Source organism: Lissotriton helveticus, chromosome 6 (genome assembly GCF_964261635.1).
Source record: "Lissotriton helveticus chromosome 6, aLisHel1.1, whole genome shotgun sequence".
Lineage (NCBI taxonomy): Eukaryota > Metazoa > Chordata > Amphibia > Caudata > Salamandridae > Lissotriton > Lissotriton helveticus.
In genome coordinates this window covers 698451492-698475544 of record NC_136067.1, presented here as the reverse complement: position 1 = coordinate 698475544, position 24053 = coordinate 698451492, and the positions used below count along the sequence as shown (strand labels likewise).

The 24053-nt window shown below is 44.5% G+C and overlaps 1 protein-coding gene across 1 annotated transcript in view; it reads right to left on the bottom strand.

Moving 5' to 3' along the window:
* Positions 1-24053, bottom strand: part of NT5E (5'-nucleotidase ecto) — a 649764-nt gene that overhangs the window by 64039 nt on the left and 561672 nt on the right. The window contains exon 7 of the mRNA XM_078648160.1: positions 932-1081. Coding sequence (XP_078504286.1) covers positions 932-1081 — 150 coding nt within the window. The remainder of the gene's footprint in view (positions 1-931; positions 1082-24053) is intronic.

The following is a 24053-nucleotide window of genomic DNA, read 5'->3' as shown; positions in this document are numbered from 1 at the left end:
TTCAACACCCTCCGCATGCTCCAAAAGATCTACAAATGGATCCCCACCGACACCAGAAGAACGGTAACCCAGGCCCTCGTCAGCAGCAGACTGGACTACGGAAACACCCTCTACGCGGGAGCCCCAACCAAACTGCTGAAACAACTGCAACGCATTCAGAACGCCTCTGCCCGCCGGATCCTCGACATCCCTCGCCACAGCCACATCACACCCCACCTGAGATTTCCGTCAACAAAAGGATCACCTTCAAGCTTCTCAGCCACGCACATAAAGCTCTCCACAACACCGGTCCAGCATACCTCAACAAACGGATCAGCTTCAACACCCCGAACCGCCAGCTCCGTTCCGCCGACTTCGTCCTCGCCACCGTTCCCCACATCAGGAGAGCGACCACCGGCGGCAGATCATTCTCCAACCTCGCCGCCAAGTCCTGGAACATCCTCCCCATCCTCCTACAACAAACCGAAGACCTACTAACCTTCAGGAGGGTACTCAAGACCTGGCTGTTCGAGCAGTAGCACCCCCCCACCCCCAGCGCATTGAGACCCTCACGGGTGAGTAACACCCATTACAAATGTCTTGATTGATTAATTGATTGAATCGGGCCCTGTTAGATGGATGCATTAACAATCATCATCCAATAGCAGGAAAATGGAGGGTTTAAGCGCTTTGGTTTATTTGTTGGGTAGAGAATCATTTAAATGAATGGAGGGTTTTCATCATATTATTATCTAGAGAATGTCAGCTTTTCTGGAATTTTGAAGGGATTCCAAGTAGCATTGTTTTTCATAGTAAAGCTGGATCAGGGGGTTTAGTAACCACTGGGAGGCAAGTTGCAGTTCTGAACTTCTTAGTCTTTTCCATGAAATGGCCAGAGAAGTCATAAGTACTGTGTTACTTTAATAGACTGTATTAAAAGCGGAAAACTTACCACCAACTTGAAGGAATTCTCCAGTTCCACCCCCATGTCTGCGTACACTGTGTTCAAAAGCTTTTTTCAGAGTGGATCCCTTCAACTGAACCAGATCAAAAGTGCCTCCGAAAGGTAACACTGACATCAGATCTTCCAGAGTGATGCTTCCTGTGTGAGAGACAACAGTTGGTTACTGAGCAGAAGATAATGAAGAAACACCAATAATATCAGTTTCCACGTGCTCTCAATAAAGAGCATTTTGCCCACAAATAAGTTTGTCATTTTATCTTTGAAATTTTATAAACATCAAAACAAAATTAATGCATGAATCAGTCGGCTCAGATGGATTATACAAAAGTTCAGTTCTAGCTGGTTTTCCCTAAAACTCAGTTTCAGACTATAGAACCTGATAACCAGAAGTTGTTTAAACCTTTGGAAATGCAACTATGATTAAGCAGCCAGTCTTCAGTCATCTGGTTTCCGGTTGAGTCAAGAATCAAGTTCAAAATGTTCAGCAAAACTCATGGGGGTCTATTAGAGCAAATATCTAAGGTACAGGCAGATATTTGTACCCCACTGCACGCCAGCCTGGAACCTATGGTCTGCCACCTTAAATCGAATGTAGAGATCACAATTCCAGGGAACCTGGCCCTGTTTTGCTTCCAAAGAACTAATACATCCTCTGCTAACTGTGTCTGAGTGACAGTGCTAGTTTCTACATCTAGAAAACGAAGCCTGCCATCCTTTTGTGTTCTCTTGCATGAGACATGTCATAAGGGCAGTTAATACAATTTTAACATGCTTGAAGGACACACTGAGGTTGTTTGTAATGGAGTGGGTATGTATAGTGAAATTCTTTTGGTCCTCATCACATTGACCAGAATCAGAAGAACAGGGCACAGTATGTACAGCATCATATTGTTAGGAATGTATTTTGTAGGTCTGGCTTGACAGCACAGCTGTTGCCAGATGTAATGGGATCAACCTAAAAAAGAGCTATCAGGAGTACTACAAAGAGGGGCTGTGCCTCCACCCACATGTTGCTAGTGCTAACGCGGGATTACTGGTTACTAATTTTCTTACCAAATCCCAAACTATGTCGACTGAATCGTTGGTACCTGTCTTGGAGTAAAAGGTAATCTTCGCAATAAGTCAATCAATTTAAGAACTTACACCACTCTAAATGACCACTGACCAAAATTAAGTTTTAAAGATTTAATATAAAGTCAAAGATAACTGAAGATACAAACTTCTCAAAATGAGATTCAACAGGTAAATTGGTATCACTATAAACATGAACTTTTTGAATAGTCTGAGTCTGAAAAACAGAATAATAAGTACAAGCTCGAAAACCATCAGGGTTGCCAAAATGGATACAAGTTGCAACCTCAAAGTCATTACAGAAAAGAAAATTAAGGTTAGTCTGTCCCTACACTATACTAAGTGTCATCCCTACTTAGCAAGATCTTAACCCTCTAGGTGTCAGCCGTGGTGACTTCCTAAGAAGATCACGCACTTCTCTTTGTCTCTTCTCTGATAAAGGGTCTCTCCTGATCAGCCTATCTGCCTACCCATCCGCTTCCTTAGGCTCCCAAAATCATCTGCTCTGCTCTCCTCCCGGGTCTCTTTCCCTAATACCAAATCACATTTCTGATAGGAACGCCCCTTGGGACGCCCCTCACGTGGTACATCTTTGCACGGTAAACTCCATGATGGTACTCTTGAAGACCCTCGTTATAGTTGACCTTGGTTCCCAGGCTTCTTCTTCAGTGCGCTGATACCCCCTGAAATTCCTGGAAACTCCTACAGGCCTGCGCAAGGCGCCACTGAACAAAGTCCCTTTCATTCGAGCTGATTAGGACCCTCGCACCTGCATGCAGCTCGTCCTGCAGTGGGCCTCAAATTCCAGACTCCACCATATCTTTAGTCATAAAACACTCTCAAAGCTCGGTGCTGGACACCTCTCGACCTCTTCTCTAACGAGCACATGACGATTTACACGACATGACATTATCTCCTCTGGCCTACTTGATTTACATGCAGCAGGTCCCTGCACTCTTAAAATGTTAACTTGATTTAAACAGCAAACATTCTTAACTAGCATACGTTTCTAAAATAACACATCTATAAAGCATATACTTTTAACCCTAAGTTCAATAGTACAATTTGGAAGAACCATGTCAACCTTATCTCACATTAATTTAGCAGCACGTTCAGGTTTGCTGTGAATTGCCCTAAGGCCTACACATAATACTGGATTTTCAAAGTTACATTTAATTCGGACATGATTCTTTTAACATGAGAACATGAGGTTTTCACATATATTCCAACATTTCTACCTTAATCTCACACCGTTATAATTATAGTTACTCTACTTAACATTCTATACATTTCACTACTGAATATAAACCACTCTGTATATTTCACTCCTGGATATAAAACACTCGTGTGCAAAACATGTTTAAACTAACTACGTGCTTGTAAATATGGCGTACTTATACATTTTTTTCAAACTTGTGCTCTCTCAGTCCCCCCTTTGATGACCTTCAGGGGTCATCATCACCAAGACACTAAAAATGTAGAACCTTTTAAAGTGAAGACAGGGCAGTTCCACCTCTTTTCATACTCTCTAATGCTTTCAGACTCTTATATTGAGTGTCCTGCATCGCTGTCAACTCTTCTTCCTGTTTCTTCATAGCTCTCTGTAACCTATTTGCTCTATAACATTGATACAATCGCACCAATCCCCACAACGTGATTACACAAATCACTATTATGATGATGGGTTTCAATATGTACCAAACGATACCCTTTCCTAAGTTGGCAAACCAACTTCCAACTTTACCCATTCCATGGCCTACTTTTTCCCACACATTTACCTTTGCCAGGTCCTCAATTTCGTAGTGTATGGCAGTGATGTTTTGTATATATTTCTCTAGAGGCTTTGAATTGTCTGGAATGTAAGTACAGCATTCCTGGACCTTCAAGGCCTTACAGACTCCTCCCTCTTTTGCTAACAGAACATCTAAAGCAAGTCGGTTCTGAAGAACCATCGCCCTAATCGATTGCATCTCCCCTTCTATCAGCATCAAGGATCTTGCAGTACTGGCAGATAGCCTATCTACGACTGTAGCTAACCTCCTGATCTTAATGTCATTCATTATCAATCCTAAGAAAGGGAATGCAGCACCTAGTACATCTCCAACTACTTCTGCTGCACCCAGCCCTCTCTTCCATCTAGTTGATATTTCTTTCTTAGGCGTGTCTAAATTCTCAACATGATATATTTTAGGGAAGACAACAGCCAGATAGCATGATCCGTACCAATTATCTGGTAACTTCACATAGGCATATCTTCCACATACAAAATATACATTTGGTATTGCTTGCATCCCTTTCATAAAGTTCTTAGAGTAATACTCCAATTGAAAGGCATGTTCACAATGGACTTGACCTACATAAAAGTTTTCATAATATGAGTAACTCCTGTGAATGCACAGTTTTCCCCGTTTATCCTTATCCAAAGCAATTGGACCAATACTACCTTTTCTTTGATGTGCCCTCTCCTCCTTGGTCCAATCTGTTTCCCATTGTCCTGATGCTTTCAAAATCTTCTGCCTCCTGTATCTAGTATCTACCTGTGCTATAAACTTTTTCTCAACTTCTGATATTTGACAAGTCAGATTGTTCCTTCGAGCATGTGAAGTATCTAACGTTTTCCATGGAATAAACCATTTGTGTAGTCTGTCTTCGCTTTTGTAGTAGTCCCATTTGTTCAAATGCTTGAAATTCGGAACCTCTGGCAATGTCGAGTCGAAATTCGAGAAATAATACTCGAATCCTTCTCGTCCATAAAACATGCTCAACAATAAACTGCACGTTATTCCATATGTCAACGGAAGATGATGGTATCTGATACCCTCCTCCACTGAAGCTGGTAATTGCATACAAACATAACAATCCTTCACTTCCATGGCATCAACATATTCATAAAGCAATTTAGCATAAGCATTTGACTTGTAATTTCCCTGTGACTCGTCGGTGTGAAGCCTTTTTATTTCTGCATCTAACAATGCTTTGTCTTTCTCATTTATGTTTCCCTTCTCTTTAATAATGGTAGTTTTCGGTGTTGATACTCCCTTATCCTCCTTAACTGCGGTTTCATCCCCTTCGTGTCCCGCTAGGAATGAAACAGTTACCACTAAAATTATAAGAGAAACCACTACTCCTAAAAGTACAACAGCTATACATTTTGCCCTGCGGTTCGGGTTGCCAGCCTCCATGTTCTCAAACAGTGTAGTTTTTGACTTTCTTCCAGCATTCACTTCCTCTTCTTTTCAAACAAAGTCTTTCTCTCTTGCAATGTCTTTCTTTGAACACTTGGAAGCTTGACAATTTGTTTCCGCAAAACAGTTCAAAGTCCAGTAGAAAATAGACAACCCTAGCCCTTCTCCATCCACTAAAATGAAACCCCTATCACTTTTCTTCTTCCACTCGGCGCTAGGTTATCTTGCAACAAGTTTACAATTTCTTTTCAAAAGTCTTGTTTTCATCTAAAGTTATGTATGGCTCAAGGAGTGACACTACGTCTTCATAAATGTCCATCCGAAGTATCATTCCCTCAGGTTCTGGACAGTTCGTACCACAACATGGAAAGTCAACTTTTTCTAGGATTATTCTCCTTATTTCGCTCAAGACAAGTGGACGGACAAAATTGAGAGTTAGCGTTTTTTCAATTTCCACTCCTGGTACTATCAGTTCTACATCCACAATTACAAAGGGGTCCGTTCTAATCAAGATCACTTTCTTCACCTTTCCAGTTCTGCGCCCCTTTGAAGACATTCACAATAAGGTATTAATCCACAACAATAAGCGCTCCTAGCATTTCTACTATTCGCTCAAGCATTTCCAAACGAAGAAGAGTTCCCTCCAATATTGGATATCGTGAACAGCAAACTGGAAACTCAACTGTCTCTAAAATCAATTTTCTTATTCCACTCAGGAGAGCAGGATGAACGATGTTGAGTGTCAGCAACCTTTCGGTCTCCGCTCCTGGTAGTAGAAACCTTATTTGCACTGTGATGATCGGGTCAGTTCTGATCAGTTCCACTTCCCTGATCCTCCCTGTTCTGTGTCTCCCAGACATCTGCAACGAGGTAGGTCCAGTCGGGAGTAGAGTATCTTCTACTAGGCACTCGCACCCTCCTTGATCTTCTAAGACCCTCCTCGGCTTGATCCTGGATATCTTCTTCTGGATCTGAGTCTTCGGATATAGGAGTAAGCGTTTCTTCCTGGGCCGACCTCAAACTTAGCCTTCTTCTCCTAGTTGGCCAAGTGGCAGCTCCAAGCCTTATTCTCCTAATCCTTGTCCTCCCACTTGGTTCTTGGTCGCTCCGATACGGATCTGAGTCTGAGTCGTATTCACTTCTGCTCTCTCCTTCAGTTGCGTCTTCTGTTTCACTGCCGTCCTGCCTTCGCTCTTCTTCTGAATCCGATGCGTTCCCAACTTCTTCCGACACCTCCTCAGCTGCCTCAATCCCTTCTTGCGACTCTTCTTCCACTTCCGGGCTTTCGTCTGGGATGGGAGCTGTTCCTTCTAGAGGTGCTGGAACTCTTCGAGTATGGGATGCATGGATCCAATTTGGCAGCCCCCCGCACTTCACCGCGGTGTTCGTGATCAGGATTACCTGAAAGGGCCCACGCCAGCGAACATCTAGGCAGTTCTTCCGGACGTGTTTTTTAACTAAGACCCAGTCCCCTGGGTTCAGGTCATGACACAGGTTCCTCGCTGCTGGAACTTCAGCCGCATGCACCTGAAGGGACACAGAATGGATGGCGTCAGACAGTCCTTTACAATAATCCAAGATCAGATCATCTGTAATATTCAATAGAGCAGTAGTTGGAACTGTAGGAAGTCTCATGGCCCTCCCCATCAGGATCTCGTGGGGAGAGAGACCTGTCCTCCTATCAGGTGTGCTGCGCATGCTCATGAGCACTAAAGGAAGAGCATCTGGCCAACTCAAGGATGTGGATGCCACTACTTTAGCCAATCTATTCTTCAAAGTGCCATTCACTTGTTCCACAATTCCTGAAGCTTCTGGTCGATAACTACAATGCAGCTTTTGATCGATATTCAGTGTGGAGCACAACATCTTCACTATTTCGCTGTTAAAATGTTTTCCTCTGTCAGATTCCAAAGAGGCAGGCACCCCGAAGCGCGGTATCAACTCCCTGAGCAACAATTTAGCCACTGTGAGTGTATCGCACCTACGTGTAGGGTACGCTTCAACCCATCTGGAAAATACGCATACAATCACCAACACATACCGAAGGCGATTGACTCTTGGCATTTCGATGAAATCTAGTTGCATTCTATTGAAAGGCCCCCCCGACCTCCCAATGTGACTCAGTGTGACTGGTGTTCGTTTGCCTACGTTCAGCTGTTGGCAAGTAACACATCGCTTACATACTGATTCTGCTGCTATTCTGAATTTCGGGCAATACCAAGTTTGCCTAAACACTCTCATCATAGCATCCCTTCCTAGATGTACCGGACCATGTATTTCTCTCGCCATGGGATTAGCTAATTCTTCAGGTAACACAGCTCTCCCATCTGCTGAAACCCAAAAATCCATTTCACTTCGCACACAGCCTGCTATTTCCCATGCCTTTTTCTCTGTTTCAGGTGCGTTCTCCTGCATTATTCTTAAATCCTCCCAAGTGTCTACAGTTTCTAACATCATACTTAATTCAGTCTTTTCTTCTGCACCTTCTATTTCCACCTTTGAGAAAGAATAACTTTGTTCCGCACAATAGCGTGCGACTTCATCAGCATATCTATTACCTTGTGACACAAAATCTGTATTCTTAGTATGAGCTACACACTTCACTACCGCGATGTCAACAGGACCTTGTAATGCTTCTATCAGCAATCGCACAAATTCTCCATTTCGAATGGGCGAACCAGAGGAGGTCATGTAACCCCTCTGAGACCACAACTGCCCGAAATCATGAACCACACCGAAACCATATTGGCTGTCCGTGTAGATGGTGACTCTCTTTCCATTTCCTGCTATGCAGGCACGAGTTAGGGCAATAATTTCTGCTACCTGTGCGGAATGTACTCCTTCCAGGCAAGCGGCTTCCACAACTCCAGTAATGGTACAAACAGCATAAGCTGCTCTCAACCGACCAGTATCGTCTCTTAAACATGAGCCATCAACAAAATAAATTTCATCGGGGTCAGACAATGGCTCATCTACAATATCTGGTCTGGGTTTCGTGCATAGTTCAGTCACATCAAGGCAATCGTGGTCTTCACATCCTTCGCCTTCTATTACCGTAGGTAATGGCATCAAAGTAGCAGGATTCAAGACAGAGCATCTCCTGAGAGTCACGTTTTCTGCGGCAAGTATAACTTGCTCGTAACGCGTGAGCCTGCTATTGGTCAGATGCTGCGTCTTCGTCCTGGTCATTAACAATTCAACTGAATGTGGTACATACACCACTACTGGATGTCCCATCACAATACTCTCGCTCCTTTCAATGCTGACACCCGTTGCAGCAACGGATTTGAGACATCCGGGCAACGCTGCGGCTACTGGATCTAATGTAGCCGAAAAGTATGCAACTGGTCTACGGGCATTACCGTGGGTCTGTGCCAAGACTGACAAAGCACATCCCTCTCTCTCACAGCAATAGAGTGAAAATGACTTTTCGTAATCTGGCATTCCCAGAGCCGGAGCACGACATAAATCGTCTCTCAGCTGTAAAAACGCCACCAGACATTCTTCATCCCATGGTACCGGATCACTCACCTCCTTGTGCGTCAGTTTCTGTAAGGGCTTTGCTTTCAGTGAAAAGTTAACTATCCACTGTCGGCAGTAACCCACCATTCCTAGGAACATTCTAACTTCTCTCTGTGTTGTAGGCGCATTCATTTTCATTATCGCCTCAATCCTCTCCGGGGACACCTTACGTTTTCCTTTTTCTAACCTGTGCCCTAGATACTGTACTTCTGTCAAACAATACTGCAACTTGCTCGGAGATACCTTATGTCCATTTTCAGCTAAATGATTCAGTAAGGCAATTGAATCTGCTTTACAAGCTTCCTCTGTTTCTGACGCAACAAGTAGGTCATCTATGTACTGTACCAGAACCGAGTTCTGTGGCAGTACTAGATTCTCAAGATTCTTCTTCAACAACTGATTAAAGATGGATGGGCTATCTGTGAATCCTTGTGGGATTCGACACCATGTTAAAACGCGATCTTCCATTTTAAAAGCAAAAAGATACCTGCTCTCTTCATCCAATGGGATAGAAAAGAAAGCCTGACAAAGATCTATCACTGTGAACCATTCTGCTTGACATGGTATTTGAAACAATATCACTGATGGATTCGGTACCACGGGACAACATGAAACGACTATGTTGTTAATCTTTCGTAAATCCTGAACTATCCTAAACTTCCCACTAGGTTTCTGCAAACCCATAATCGGGGAGTTACAAGGACTGCCCACGATTTCTTTCAGTATTCCCTGTTGAATCATTGACTCGATCACAGGCTTTATTCCCGCAATCGTTTCCTGGGACAATTTGTATTGAGGCGTTCTTGGAAACTCAACATTTGGTTTTACCAGAATTTTTACCGGTTCTACCCCTTTAATCAATCCTATATCTTCTCCTGTGAAATCCCACACCTCTGACGCCACTGCATTTCTTAAATCTTGGGGAAGATCTTCTACAGTCAGAGTAGGATATAGTTCTACACAGAATTTTGAATTGGCCACCTTAAAGGTAGCATCATCGTCGGTAGTCTGTACCTCCACTCCTTGTGGGGTGCAGTATATGGTGCAATTCAATTTGCATAACAAATCCCTTCCTAACAGACATACCGGACTCGAGTCACAAACCACAAACTGATGTTCGTTCATATGATTTCCTATTTTTACAGATACTGGTTCTGTCAACGGACTGGTCATTCTTTTATTTGCGACTCCTACCACCTGAATTGTTTCCCCTGACATTGGCAAGTCTGGAACCACCGCTGATCTCAGAGTCGAACGAGTAGCCCCAGTGTCCACTAAGAACGTAGTGGGACACCCTGCCACTTCTGCCTCAACAAATGGCCCTCTTTGATCCACTTCTAGGACTGCCCCGAGGGTACAATCCTCTTCACTGCTCACCCGTTGTCCTGTCAATGGGTCAATGTAATAACATTTTTCTTCCTCGATAAACAGAGGCATTTGTTTAAAGACCTTTCCTCCAGCTGCTATCTTCGGTGGCTGTGGGAATTGGGCCCGTGGAGCCGAAGTCCCCCCTTTGGCCACCTTACTACTTGGGACTGTCACCTTTTGCACTGGGTCTTCTTGGACCTGTTCTTCTACTTCTAGCTCTCCATTTTCAGGGTTAAAGGGACACTCGCGTCGCCAATGCCCCACCTGGTGACACTGATGACACTTTGTCGTTTTCTTTAAAGTGGCAAAGTCTATCCTAGGTCTCTGCCCTTCTTCATTATCTTTGCTCTGACCATTTGGTTTTCGTCCCATCCCCTGCTTCTGCTGGCCACCCTTCCCACCGGACTGCATTTGCACCACCATCAATTTCTCCTTTAGATTCTTGGCTTTAGAATCTATCTCGTCACTGCAGTACCTCGCATATCGTAAAATCTCATCTAGTGGTTTGTTCTGCCAACAGATTAAATGTTGCTGTATCATCAAACAAATATCAGGTCTCAACCCCAAGACAAACTTTGACACAAACTGCCCTATATCTTTGGGATCCATTACATCTAGTCCACTGTATTGCTTGAATGTTTTCAATAATCTTTCATAAAACTCGTGAACTGTCTCCTTGGGTTCCTGCCTTGTTCGGTCTATTTTTACCCAATCTATGTCCTGTGGTGGTACCTTATCTTTCAGCCATGCTATTACCCTTTCATACTTTCGCATGACAATCTCAGACGGTCCATTAGTCCGAGCATCCCTCAATGGTTCAGCATTTGGCCATTCGACACTAGTCTTACAAGGGGTCCACAGATCAGATGGGACCACGATGTCAAACAACGTGTTCAAATCAATCCACAATACTTTCGAGATTTTGACAAACCTCTCTACCTGTTTATACCATTCGACTGGATTGTCCCGCAACTTCGGAAATGAGTTGGTAAATGCAGCTAAATCTCCTCTACTCCAGGGCACATGTACATAATTTCCGTTTGATATTTCTCGCAAAGGGAATGCCTCCATCTGCATTATCCTTCCCTCAGGGGTCATCACATTTGTACTTCGCCTAACTGTGCCCTTTTTCGACCACCTTTCTTCCCATTTATCCAGTTCCCTCCACACTCTTATCCCTGTTACCAGCTCTCTTATGTGTGTTTTTAATCCAGTAGTTCTCTTCTCATCTAGATCCTGGTCTGCGTACTGTAATCTGTGGTTACTCTGCAATGCCCTTGTCCTAGACAAATCCACGGCATATCTATCTGCCAAATCAGTCAGTTTCTCATGAAACGCTCTAGCTTTCCTAGTAATATCCTTTGCCATGAACAATAACTCATCCTGTTCATACAATTCTATCCTTTCCAAAGGCAATGTTCCATCTATTATCTCATCAACATCTGATTTTAAACTGGTAACATCAAGCCTTTTTGCCTTAATTTCAGCTTTCAAGACACTCAATTTAGCTCCTCCATCCGCATCTCTCCCATCCCAGCTCCGAGATCTACGTTTAGGTATTGGTGAATTATAGGGAGTCCTCCCCTGTTCCCATCTCTCTAGATCCCATGCCTTTCCATCTTCTCGAAGTTACCGAATCACAACTTGGGTTTGAGACCCAATTCTGAATTGGCATTTGGAAGGGGGTGGGTTTAGGGCATCCCTTCCAAATTTATTTATTTATTTATTTATTTTTTTCCAAAACCTTTATTGGAGTAAGCATAGAAAAGTACAAGAATGGGCCTACAACCTCACGGGCTGGCCGCTAATAACAAGGCAAAATGCATGTAAGAAAATATACACCCGTGGATAGGTACAGCTCAAGTACAAAGCGTTACTCTATAGACATCACAGAACAATTCGCATTTTTATTTTTTACAAAAAGAAAACATAAACACTAAAGGCGAATGGACGATAATTAAGGTCAGCCCAAAGAGCGGAGGGGACGGTTCCACGATCAGGAGAACACACCCAGAGCCCGGAGGCTCCAATCAAGTCGGGGAGGGGGGGGGAGGGGAGCCGCGGGGAGAACCGGAAGTATAAAAAACCTTACGGAAAGGTTCCGGGAACTCTAGTCTAGGGAGAAAGGACAATCTCAGCAGTGTTTTCAAGGGGAGGGGTGCAAATACCCCCACGATAATCATTCCACTGGCCCCAAACCTTCGTCCACGCCCTGGGTCTGCCCCTGGCCACATAAACCGTCTTTTCACGAAACATGGACCAGTCCATATTGTCCTCCCACCTCGAGACCTCAGGGGGCCTGGAAGCGCCCCAGAGTTGCGCGACATCCCGCTTCGCAATCATGTAACCAAGGGTAGCCCATCTGGTCTGGGCCACAGAGTAGTCAGTGGGTTCCCATACATTCAACAGACATCTGCGAGGCTCCGGTCGCAGGGCCACCTCCGTAACAGCAGTCATCACCTCAAGCACAGCAGTCCAATAAGCAGCTATAACCGGGCACTCCCAAAGGATATGCAAAAAAGTCGCACTCAAGCCACATCCACGCTTGCATAGCCCATCCGAAGAAAAGCCCATCGTAACCAGACGCGGACCAGTGACATAGACTCGATGAAGAATCTTAAGCTGAAGGCATAAGCATTTGACTTGTAATTTCCCTGTGACTCGTCGGTGTGAAGCCTTTTTATTTCTGCATCTAACAATGCTTTGTCTTTCTCATTTATGTTTCCCTTCTCTTTAATAATGGTAGTTTTCGGTGTTGATACTCCCTTATCCTCCTTAACTGCGGTTTCATCCCCTTCGTGTCCCGCTAGGAATGAAACAGTTACCACTAAAATTATAAGAGAAACCACTACTCCTAAAAGTACAACAGCTATACATTTTGCCCTGCGGTTCGGGTTGCCAGCCTCCATGTTCTCAAACAGTGTAGTTTTTGACTTTCTTCCAGCATTCACTTCCTCTTCTTTTCAAACAAAGTCTTTCTCTCTTGCAATGTCTTTCTTTGAACACTTGGAAGCTTGACAATTTGTTTCCGCAAAACAGTTCAAAGTCCAGTAGAAAATAGACAACCCTAGCCCTTCTCCATCCACTAAAATGAAACCCCTATCACTTTTCTTCTTCCACTCGGCGCTAGGTTATCTTGCAACAAGTTTACAATTTCTTTTCAAAAGTCTTGTTTTCATCTAAAGTTATGTATGGCTCAAGGAGTGACACTACGTCTTCATAAATGTCCATCCGAAGTATCATTCCCTCAGGTTCTGGACAGTTCGTACCACAACATGGAAAGTCAACTTTTTCTAGGATTATTCTCCTTATTTCGCTCAAGACAAGTGGACGGACAAAATTGAGAGTTAGCGTTTTTTCAATTTCCACTCCTGGTACTATCAGTTCTACATCCACAATTACAAAGGGGTCCGTTCTAATCAAGATCACTTTCTTCACCTTTCCAGTTCTGCGCCCCTTTGAAGACATTCACAATAAGGTATTAATCCACAACAATAAGCGCTCCTAGCATTTCTACTATTCGCTCAAGCATTTCCAAACGAAGAAGAGTTCCCTCCAATATTGGATATCGTGAACAGCAAACTGGAAACTCAACTGTCTCTAAAATCAATTTTCTTATTCCACTCAGGAGAGCAGTATGAACGATGTTGAGTGTCAGCAACCTTTCGGTCTCCGCTCCTGGTAGTAGAAACCTTATTTGCACTGTGATGATCGGGTCAGTTCTGATCAGTTCCACTTCCCTGATCCTCCCTGTTCTGTGTCTCCCAGACATCTGCAACGAGGTAGGTCCAGTCGGGAGTAGAGTATCTTCTACTAGGCACTCGCACCCTCCTTGATCTTCTAAGACCCTCCTCGGCTTGATCCTGGATATCTTCTTCTGGATCTGAGTCTTCGGATATAGGAGTAAGCGTTTCTTCCTGGGCCGACCTCAAACTTAGCCTTCTTCTCCTAGTTGGCCAAGTGGCAGCTCCAAGCCTTATTCTCCTAATCCTTGTCCTCCCACTTGGTTCTTGGTCGCTCCGATACGGATCTGAGTCTGAGTCGTATTCACTTCTGCTCTCTCCTTCAGTTGCGTCTTCTGTCTCACTGCCGTCCTGCCTTCGCTCTTCTTCTGAATCCGATGCGTTCCCAACTTCTTCCGACACCTCCTCAGCTGCCTCAATCCCTTCTTGCGACTCTTCTTCCACTTCCGGGCTTTCGTCTGGGATGGGAGCTGTTCCTTCTAGAGGTGCTGGAACTCTTCGAGTATGGGATGCATGGATCCAATTTGGCAGCCCCCCGCACTTCACCGCGGTGTTCGTGATCAGGATTACCTGAAAGGGCCCACGCCAGCGAACATCTAGGCAGTTCTTCCGGACGTGTTTTTTAACTAAGACCCAGTCCCCTGGGTTCAGGTCATGACACAGGTTCCTCGCTGCTGGAACTTCAGCCGCATGCACCTGAAGGGACACAGAATGGATGGCGTCAGACAGTCCTTTACAATAATCCAAGATCAGATCATCTGTAATATTCAATAGAGCAGTAGTTGGAACTGTAGGAAGTCTCATGGCCCTCCCCATCAGGATCTCGTGGGGAGAGAGACCTGTCCTCCTATCAGGTGTGCTGCGCATGCTCATGAGCACTAAAGGAAGAGCATCTGGCCAACTCAAGGATGTGGATGCCACTACTTTAGCCAATCTATTCTTCAAAGTGCCATTCACTTGTTCCACAATTCCTGAAGCTTCTGGTCGATAACTACAATGCAGCTTTTGATCGATATTCAGTGTGGAGCACAACATCTTCACTATTTCGCTGTTAAAATGTTTTCCTCTGTCAGATTCCAAAGAGGCAGGCACCCCGAAGCGCGGTATCAACTCCCTGAGCAACAATTTAGCCACTGTGAGTGTATCGCACCTACGTGTAGGGTACGCTTCAACCCATCTGGAAAATACGCATACAATCACCAACACATACCGAAGGCGATTGACTCTTGGCATTTCGATGAAATCTAGTTGCATTCTATTGAAAGGCCCCCCCGACCTCCCAATGTGACTCAGTGTGACTGGTGTTCGTTTGCCTACGTTCAGCTGTTGGCAAGTAACACATCGCTTACATACTGATTCTGCTGCTATTCTGAATTTCGGGCAATACCAAGTTTGCCTAAACACTCTCATCATAGCATCCCTTCCTAGATGTACCGGACCATGTATTTCTCTCGCCATGGGATTAGCTAATTCTTCAGGTAACACAGCTCTCCCATCTGCTGAAACCCAAAAATCCATTTCACTTCGCACACAACCTGCTATTTCCCATGCCTTTTTCTCTGTTTCAGGTGCGTTCTCCTGCATTATTCTTAAATCCTCCCAAGTGTCTACAGTTTCTAACATCATACTTAATTCAGTCTTTTCTTCTGCACCTTCTATTTCCACCTTTGAGAAAGAATAACTTTGTTCCGCACAATAGCGTGCGACTTCATCAGCATATCTATTACCTTGTGACACAAAATCTGTATTCTTAGTATGAGCTACACACTTCACTACCGCGATGTCAACAGGACCTTGTAATGCTTCTATCAGCAATCGCACAAATTCTCCATTTCGAATGGGCGAACCAGAGGAGGTCATGTAACCCCTCTGAGACCACAACTGCCCGAAATCATGAACCACACCGAAACCATATTGGCTGTCCGTGTAGATGGTGACTCTCTTTCCATTTCCTGCTATGCAGGCACGAGTTAGGGCAATAATTTCTGCTACCTGTGCGGAATGTACTCCTTCCAGGCAAGCGGCTTCCACAACTCCAGTAATGGTACAAACAGCATAAGCTGCTCTCAACCGACCAGTATCGTCTCTTAAACATGAGCCATCAACAAAATAAATTTCATCGGGGTCAGACAATGGCTCATCTACAATATCTGGTCTGGGTTTCGTGCATAGTTCAGTCACATCAAGGCAATCGTGGTCTTCACATCCTTCGCCTTCTATTACCGTAGGTAATGGCATCAAAGTAGCAGGATTCAAGACAGAGCATCTCCTGAGAGTCACGTTTTCTGCGGCAAGTATAACTTGCTCGTAACGCGTGAGCCTGCTATTGGTCAGATGCTGCGTCTTCGTCCTGGTCATTAACAATTCAACTGAATGTGGTACATACACCACTACTGGATGTCCCATCACAATACTCTCGCTCCTTTCAATGCTGACACCCGTTGCAGCAACGGATTTGAGACATCCGGGCAACGCTGCGGCTACTGGATCTAATGTAGCCGAAAAGTATGCAACTGGTCTACGGGCATTACCGTGGGTCTGTGCCAAGACTGACAAAGCACATCCCTCTCTCTCACAGCAATAGAGTGAAAATGACTTTTCGTAATCTGGCATTCCCAGAGCCGGAGCACGACATAAATCGTCTCTCAGCTGTAAAAACGCCACCAGACATTCTTCATCCCATGGTACCGGATCACTCACCTCCTTGTGCGTCAGTTTCTGTAAGGGCTTTGCTTTCAGTGAAAAGTTAACTATCCACTGTCGGCAGTAACCCACCATTCCTAGGAACATTCTAACTTCTCTCTGTGTTGTAGGCGCATTCATTTTCATTATCGCCTCAATCCTCTCCGGGGACACCTTACGTTTCCCTTTTTCTAACCTGTGCCCTAGATACTGTACTTCTGTCAAACAATACTGCAACTTGCTCGGAGATACCTTATGTCCATTTTCAGCTAAATGATTCAGTAAGGCAATTGAATCTGCTTTACAAGCTTCCTCTGTTTCTGACGCAACAAGTAGGTCATCTATGTACTGTACCAGAACCGAGTTCTGTGGCAGTACTAGATTCTCAAGATTCTTCTTCAACAACTGATTAAAGATGGATGGGCTATCTGTGAATCCTTGTGGGATTCGACACCATGTTAAAACGCGATCTTCCATTTTAAAAGCAAAAAGATACCTGCTCTCTTCATCCAATGGGATAGAAAAGAAAGCCTGACAAAGATCTATCACTGTGAACCATTCTGCTTGACATGGTATTTGAAACAATATCACTGATGGATTCGGTACCACGGGACAACATGAAACGACTATGTTGTTAATCTTTCGTAAATCCTGAACTATCCTAAACTTCCCACTAGGTTTCTGCAAACCCATAATCGGGGAGTTACAAGGACTGCCCACGATTTCTTTCAGTATTCCCTGTTGAATCATTGACTCGATCACAGGCTTTATTCCCGCAATCGTTTCCTGGGACAATTTGTATTGAGGCGTTCTTGGAAACTCAACATTTGGTTTTACCAGAATTTTTACCGGTTCTACCCCTTTAATCAATCCTATATCTTCTCCTGTGAAATCCCACACCTCTGACGCCACTGCATTTCTTAAATCTTGGGGAAGATCTTCTACAGTCAGAGTAGGATATAGTTCTACACAGAATTTTGAATTGGCCACCTTAAAGGTAGCATCATCGTCGGTAGTCTGTACCTCCACTCCTTGTGGGGTGCAGTATATGGTGCAATTCAATTTGCATAACAAATCCCTTCCTAACAGACATACCGGACTCGAGTCACAAACCACAAACTGATGTTCGTTCATATGATTTCCTATTTTTACAGATACTGGTTCTGTCAACGGACTGGTCATTCTTTTATTTGCGACTCCTACCACCTGAATTGTTTCCCCTGACATTGGCAAGTCTGGAACCACCGCTGATCTCAGAGTCGAACGAGTAGCCCCAGTGTCCACTAAGAACGTAGTGGGACACCCTGCCACTTCTGCCTCAACAAATGGCCCTCTTTGATCCACTTCTAGGACTGCCCCGAGGGTACAATCCTCTTCACTGCTCACCCGTTGTCCTGTCAATGGGTCAATGTAATAACATTTTTCTTCCTCGATAAACAGAGGCATTTGTTTAAAGACCTTTCCTCCAGCTGCTATCTTCGGTGGCTGTGGGAATTGGGCCCGTGGAGCCGAAGTCCCCCCTTTGGCCACCTTACTACTTGGGACTGTCACCTTTTGCACTGGGTCTTCTTGGACCTGTTCTTCTACTTCTAGCTCTCCATTTTCAGGGTTAAAGGGACACTCGCGTCGCCAATGCCCCACCTGGTGACACTGATGACACTTTGTCGTTTTCTTTAAAGTGGCAAAGTCTATCCTAGGTCTCTGCCCTTCTTCATTATCTTTGCTCTGACCATTTGGTTTTCGTCCCATCCCCTGCTTCTGCTGGCCACCCTTCCCAGCGGACTGCATTTGCACCACCATCAATTTCTCCTTTAGATTCTTGGCTTTAGAATCTATCTCGTCACTGCAGTACCTCGCATATCGTAAAATCTCATCTAGTGGTTTGTTCTGCCAACAGATTAAATGTTGCTGTATCATCAAACAAATATCAGGTCTCAACCCCAAGACAAACTTTGACACAAACTGCCCTATATCTTTGGGATCCATTACATCTAGTCCACTGTATTGCTTGAATGTTTTCAATAATCTTTCATAAAACTCGTGAACTGTCTCCTTGGGTTCCTGCCTTGTTCGGTCTATTTTTACCCAATCTATGTCCTGTGGTGGTACCTTATCTTTCAGCCATGCTATTACCCTTTCATACTTTCGCATGACAATCTCAGACGGTCCATTAGTCCGAGCATCCCTCAATGGTTCAGCATTTGGCCATTCGACACTAGTCTTACAAGGGGTCCACAGATCAGATGGGACCACGATGTCAAACAACGTGTTCAAATCAATCCACAATACTTTCGAGATTTTGACAAACCTCTCTACCTGTTTATACCATTCGACTGGATTGTCCCGCAACTTCGGAAATGAGTTGGTAAATGCAGCTAAATCTCCTCTACTCCAGGGCACATGTACATAATTTCCGTTTGATATTTCTCGCAAAGGGAATGCCTCCATCTGCATTACCCTTCCCTCAGGGGTCATCACATTTGTACTTCGCCTAACTGTGCCCTTTTTCGACCACCTTTCTTCCCATTTATCCAGTTCCCTCCACACTCTTATCCCTGTTACCAGCTCTCTTATGTGTGTTTTTAATCCAGTAGTTCTCTTCTCATCTAGATCCTGGTCTGCGTACTGTAATCTGTGGTTACTCTGCAATGCCCTTGTCCTAGACAAATCCACGGCATATCTATCTGCCAAATCAGTCAGTTTCTCATGAAACGCTCTAGCTTTCCTAGTAATATCCTTTGCCATGAACAATAACTCATCCTGTTCATACAATTCTATCCTTTCCAAAGGCAATGTTCCATCTATTATCTCATCAACATCTGATTTTAAACTGGTAACATCAAGCCTTTTTGCCTTAATTTCAGCTTTCAAGACACTCAATTTAGCTCCTCCATCCGCATCTCTCCCATCCCAGCTCCGAGATCTACGTTTAGGTATTGGTGAATTATAGGGAGTCCTCCCCTGTTCCCATCTCTCTAGATCCCATGCCTTTCCATCTTCTCGGGGTGGGTGGTGAAACACTCCTTCATGTCTCATAGCCCCTCTCTCCCCATCCGGGCTAGTTTCACGGGATGCAGGGTAAGATGTTCCATTACTCCCTCTTTCTTCCCTACTTCCCTGTGATTCCTGATTATTCGAGGCGTGGCGGGACCTATCGCTGTTCTCCTTTCTCCAATGTTGAACGTCTTCCCCGAGTGTATGATGAAGACACCTAAACCTATTCTGAAAAGCCCGTACCGCCTCATCTCCTCCTTTCCCCCAGAGACGGGACATTTCCTCACATTCTACAATCCTAGTATTCTGTTCCGGTTGTTCTCTCTGATTTGTAGGACATGCATCCCCTCTATTCTCTTGACTTTGGCCTTCCCGGCCCTGACTGCTTTCGCTGGCCCCACAATGAGATACTGTCCCATTGCCCCTGCTTTCCCACTCTGGTTCTGTTCTTGTCCTGTTACTTGGAGATACTACGGACCCGTCCCATTCCCTCAAATCAGCTCTTAACTCTGAAAAAGATCTTGGCCGTGGTCCCCTTAGATCCATTGGTCCTCTCGGACCTCCCTGTTCTGAATTGGGACCAACAGTTGTGTCTAATGGGGTGTTCCATGTTACCGAACCTGGCAATTGTTTCCATGCATTTGTCACATTATTCCTCCTTTCCATCTCAATCCTTTCCCTATCCAATTGCCTTTGTTGTTCCCCTCTATCTCTCTCAGAATTATAGATCGAAACTATGGGTCCTATGGTAACAGGCACTTGAAGAGCGTCTGGCAATCCCAAGACTCAACCCTTTCGGTGTTTGGCGTTTTCTGCACCACAAACCTTCCCACTACACTCTGTACAGTGTTGTTTGGAGGTGTTTCTCCACTTTTGATAGGTGTCCATTCCGATATAGGGAGTGGTGTATATCCCTCTATGTCATTCCCATCTTCCCTTGCGAGCCCTCTATCTTCTATCAACTCCACTCTCGGAGGTGGTCTATCCATTAACAATCTGTTTATCAGATTGTCCTCCGACTCGCTTTCCTCGTCTTCTTCCATGAGGTTTCCTCCTCCTGACACCTCCCTCATCGGATACATTTTCTCCACCTCAATAGTCTGTACCCTCCAACGCTTTTCCTCCTCATCCCATTTGGAATCTCGCACTGCCCTTACCGATCGCGTCAGTCTTTGTTGACGCCTGTTCAAATTTCGGTCGTGTGCAGCCTTAATCCATGCATTAAGAGCCTCAAACTGTGTTGGTCTGGGCGAGGGTTTCAATGAGGACATGGTTGCTTTTAGCCGATGTAACACCTCTAATTTAAACGTCCCGTACCTCGGGAACTGCATTTCCTCATTCCCTTCCGTAAGCTTATTCCAAGCCCCAATCCACAATATCGTATGCAGCCCCACATTCGTTGCCATATAATGAGCTGGCGTACCCTCCGGCGGAGCCACCTCCCCGTAATAATGTTCACTTCGTTTACGTTTAAAAATCCCTTTCAAACACTTAAAACACTTCATGATTTCTCTTTTCTCCGCGTTCGTTTACTTCCTGATGATATTCCACCAATCTCAGCCCCGTTCTCACTAACTGGCCTATCCGTACGCGACTTTCCTCCGACGTCACGCTAGCCGCCCAACCAGAGCGCGGCTCTAGCTAACGTCACACCAACCGCTCAATCAGAGCGCGGCTCTAGCCGACGTCACCCGTCCCCCTTCGCAGCAGTTCCCCTCCTTTCTCAGCTCGTCTCCTCGGTCATGCACGCGTCCCATTCATACTCTGAAAAATGATTACTTCCGTCCAAGCGATCACCTTTCTTGACTGTACGCCCACAGTCTTTCTGTAGTTGTCACCTTAACTTGGCAAAATGTCTTTCCGTTTACTTCCAGACAATCGCCTTCTCCGATAGGTTACTCACACGCAGTAACTTTCGACCAGCGTCCGTTACTCATACATTCACTCTTACACTCCCCCTATCTTGGATCCACGGCGGTCAATGGTACCTCATGACCTCCGTACTATGGTCGACAACTACCCTGGATGTTCGATACACCCAAAACCACTTAAGCTCTGGCCTGAACTTAAGATTTCACCAGTTCACCCGTTTACCAGGTTACCAGCTTACCAGGTTGCGCGCGCTCACAACCTTCTCTCATTCACACTACAGGCATTCAACTCCGCAAGACATTACAATACAAATACAACACAAAACACCGCAATCTGTTCACGCATGACCCTTTTTATACTCACTCTCCGATACTGCTGCTTTTCTCGCACCGTCTGCACCTTTCGGCACACGATTCTTCCGCTGCTCGTCTCTCGGCGTCTCGGGCCTTGGGGTAAACTAACCTCTCTAGATTACCTTCCTCAAGAAGATAACCATCCTCACTCTGCTACCAACTGCTAACGCGGGATTACTGGTTACTAATTTTCTTACCAAATCCCAAACTATGTCGACTGAATCGTTGGTACCTGTCTTGGAGTAAAAGGTAATCTTCGCAATAAGTCAATCAATTTAAGAACTTACACCACTCTAAATGACCACTGACCAAAATTAAGTTTTAAAGATTTAATATAAAGTCAAAGATAACTGAAGATACAAACTTCTCAAAATGAGATTCAACAGGTAAATTGGTATCACTATAAACATGAACTTTTTGAATAGTCTGAGTCTGAAAAACAGAATAATAAGTACAAGCTCGAAAACCATCAGGGTTGCCAAAATGGATACAAGTTGCAACCTCAAAGTCATTACAGAAAAGAAAATTAAGGTTAGTCTGTCCCTACACTATACTAAGTGTCATCCCTACTTAGCAAGATCTTAACCCTCTAGGTGTCAGCCGTGGTGACTTCCTAAGAAGATCACGCACTTCTCTTTGTCTCTTCTCTGATAAAGGGTCTCTCCTGATCAGCCTATCTGCCTACCCATCCGCTTCCTTAGGCTCCCAAAATCATCTGCTCTGCTCTCCTCCCGGGTCTCTTTCCCTAATACCAAATCACATTTCTGATAGGAACGCCCCTTGGGACGCCCCTCACGTGGTACATCTTTGCGCGGTAAACTCCATGATGGTACTCTTGAAGACCCTCGTTATAGTTGACCTTGGTTCCCAGGCTTCTTCTTCAGTGCGCTGATACCCCCTGAAATTCCTGGAAACTCCTACAGGCCTGCGCAAGGCGCCACTGAACAAAGTCCCTTTCATTCGAGCTGATTAGGACCCTCGCACCTGCATGCAGCTCGTCCTGCAGTGGGCCTCAAATTCCAGACTCCACCATATCTTTAGTCATAAAACACTCTCAAAGCTCGGTGCTGGACACCTCTCGACCTCTTCTCTAACGAGCACATGACGATTTACACGACATGACATTATCTCCTCTGGCCTACTTGATTTACATGCAGCAGGTCCCTGCACTCTTAAAATGTTAACTTGATTTAAACAGCAAACATTCTTAACTAGCATACGTTTCTAAAATAACACATCTATAAAGCATATACTTTTAACCCTAAGTTCAATAGTACAATTTGGAAGAACCATGTCAACCTTATCTCACATTAATTTAGCAGCACGTTCAGGTTTGCTGTGAATTGCCCTAAGGCCTACACATAATACTGGATTTTCAAAGTTACATTTAATTCGGACATGATTCTTTTAACATGAGAACATGAGGTTTTCACATATATTCCAACATTTCTACCTTAATCTCACACCGTTATAATTATAGTTACTCTACTTAACATTCTATACATTTCACTACTGAATATAAACCACTCTGTATATTTCACTCCTGGATATAAAACACTCGTGTGCAAAACATGTTTAAACTAACTACGTGCTTGTAAATATGGCGTACTTATACATTTTTTTCAAACTTGTGCTCTCTCACTAGCAACAAGTACATGTTTCTATTGGGCAGAAGTTGCATGCTTACTCCGAAAAAAGTGCTTCCCCTCCAGACAGCTCTTATTACTTTGCTTATTTTCCAACTGTCTGAGCCAGGAGCAGCATGGCTACCTGAGCTTGTACTTTCTGTGACCCACACATGCAACTGTAAAGTGAATAAAGTGGTTAAAGCATCTTAGATAACTCAGTAATTTAAAGTGTTTGGTTTCCTCTTGCAGCAACACAGATCCCCATCCCCTTCCATCATTCTCAGTACAGTATTGTATTTGAGAGCAGCATGGGACACTGAGGGCTGTACTAATCTACATGGATTTCTAAGTCTGACGTGGCAGTGCCTGACAAAAATGAGCTTTTATTGTACTACTGATAGAGTGACTCTGGACCAGATGTACGATCCTTTCATTTAGCACCTTGCAATTTGCGACACTTTGCAAGTCGCAATTTGGGAGGTGCTAATTGAGATGTACAACAGTGTGTTTACGCTGTTTTGCAATTCCCAATGGGGTCACAAATTGCGAGGCTCATTAATATTAATAAGCCTCTTGCAATTTGGGAGCCCATTGTGAACGCCAGCCCTCTTATGGATGGTGGCCTTTTGGGTTCAGCAGACCACCATGTCAGGGACTGCTTTTTAATAAAGCAGCTTTTTTTTTAAAATGCA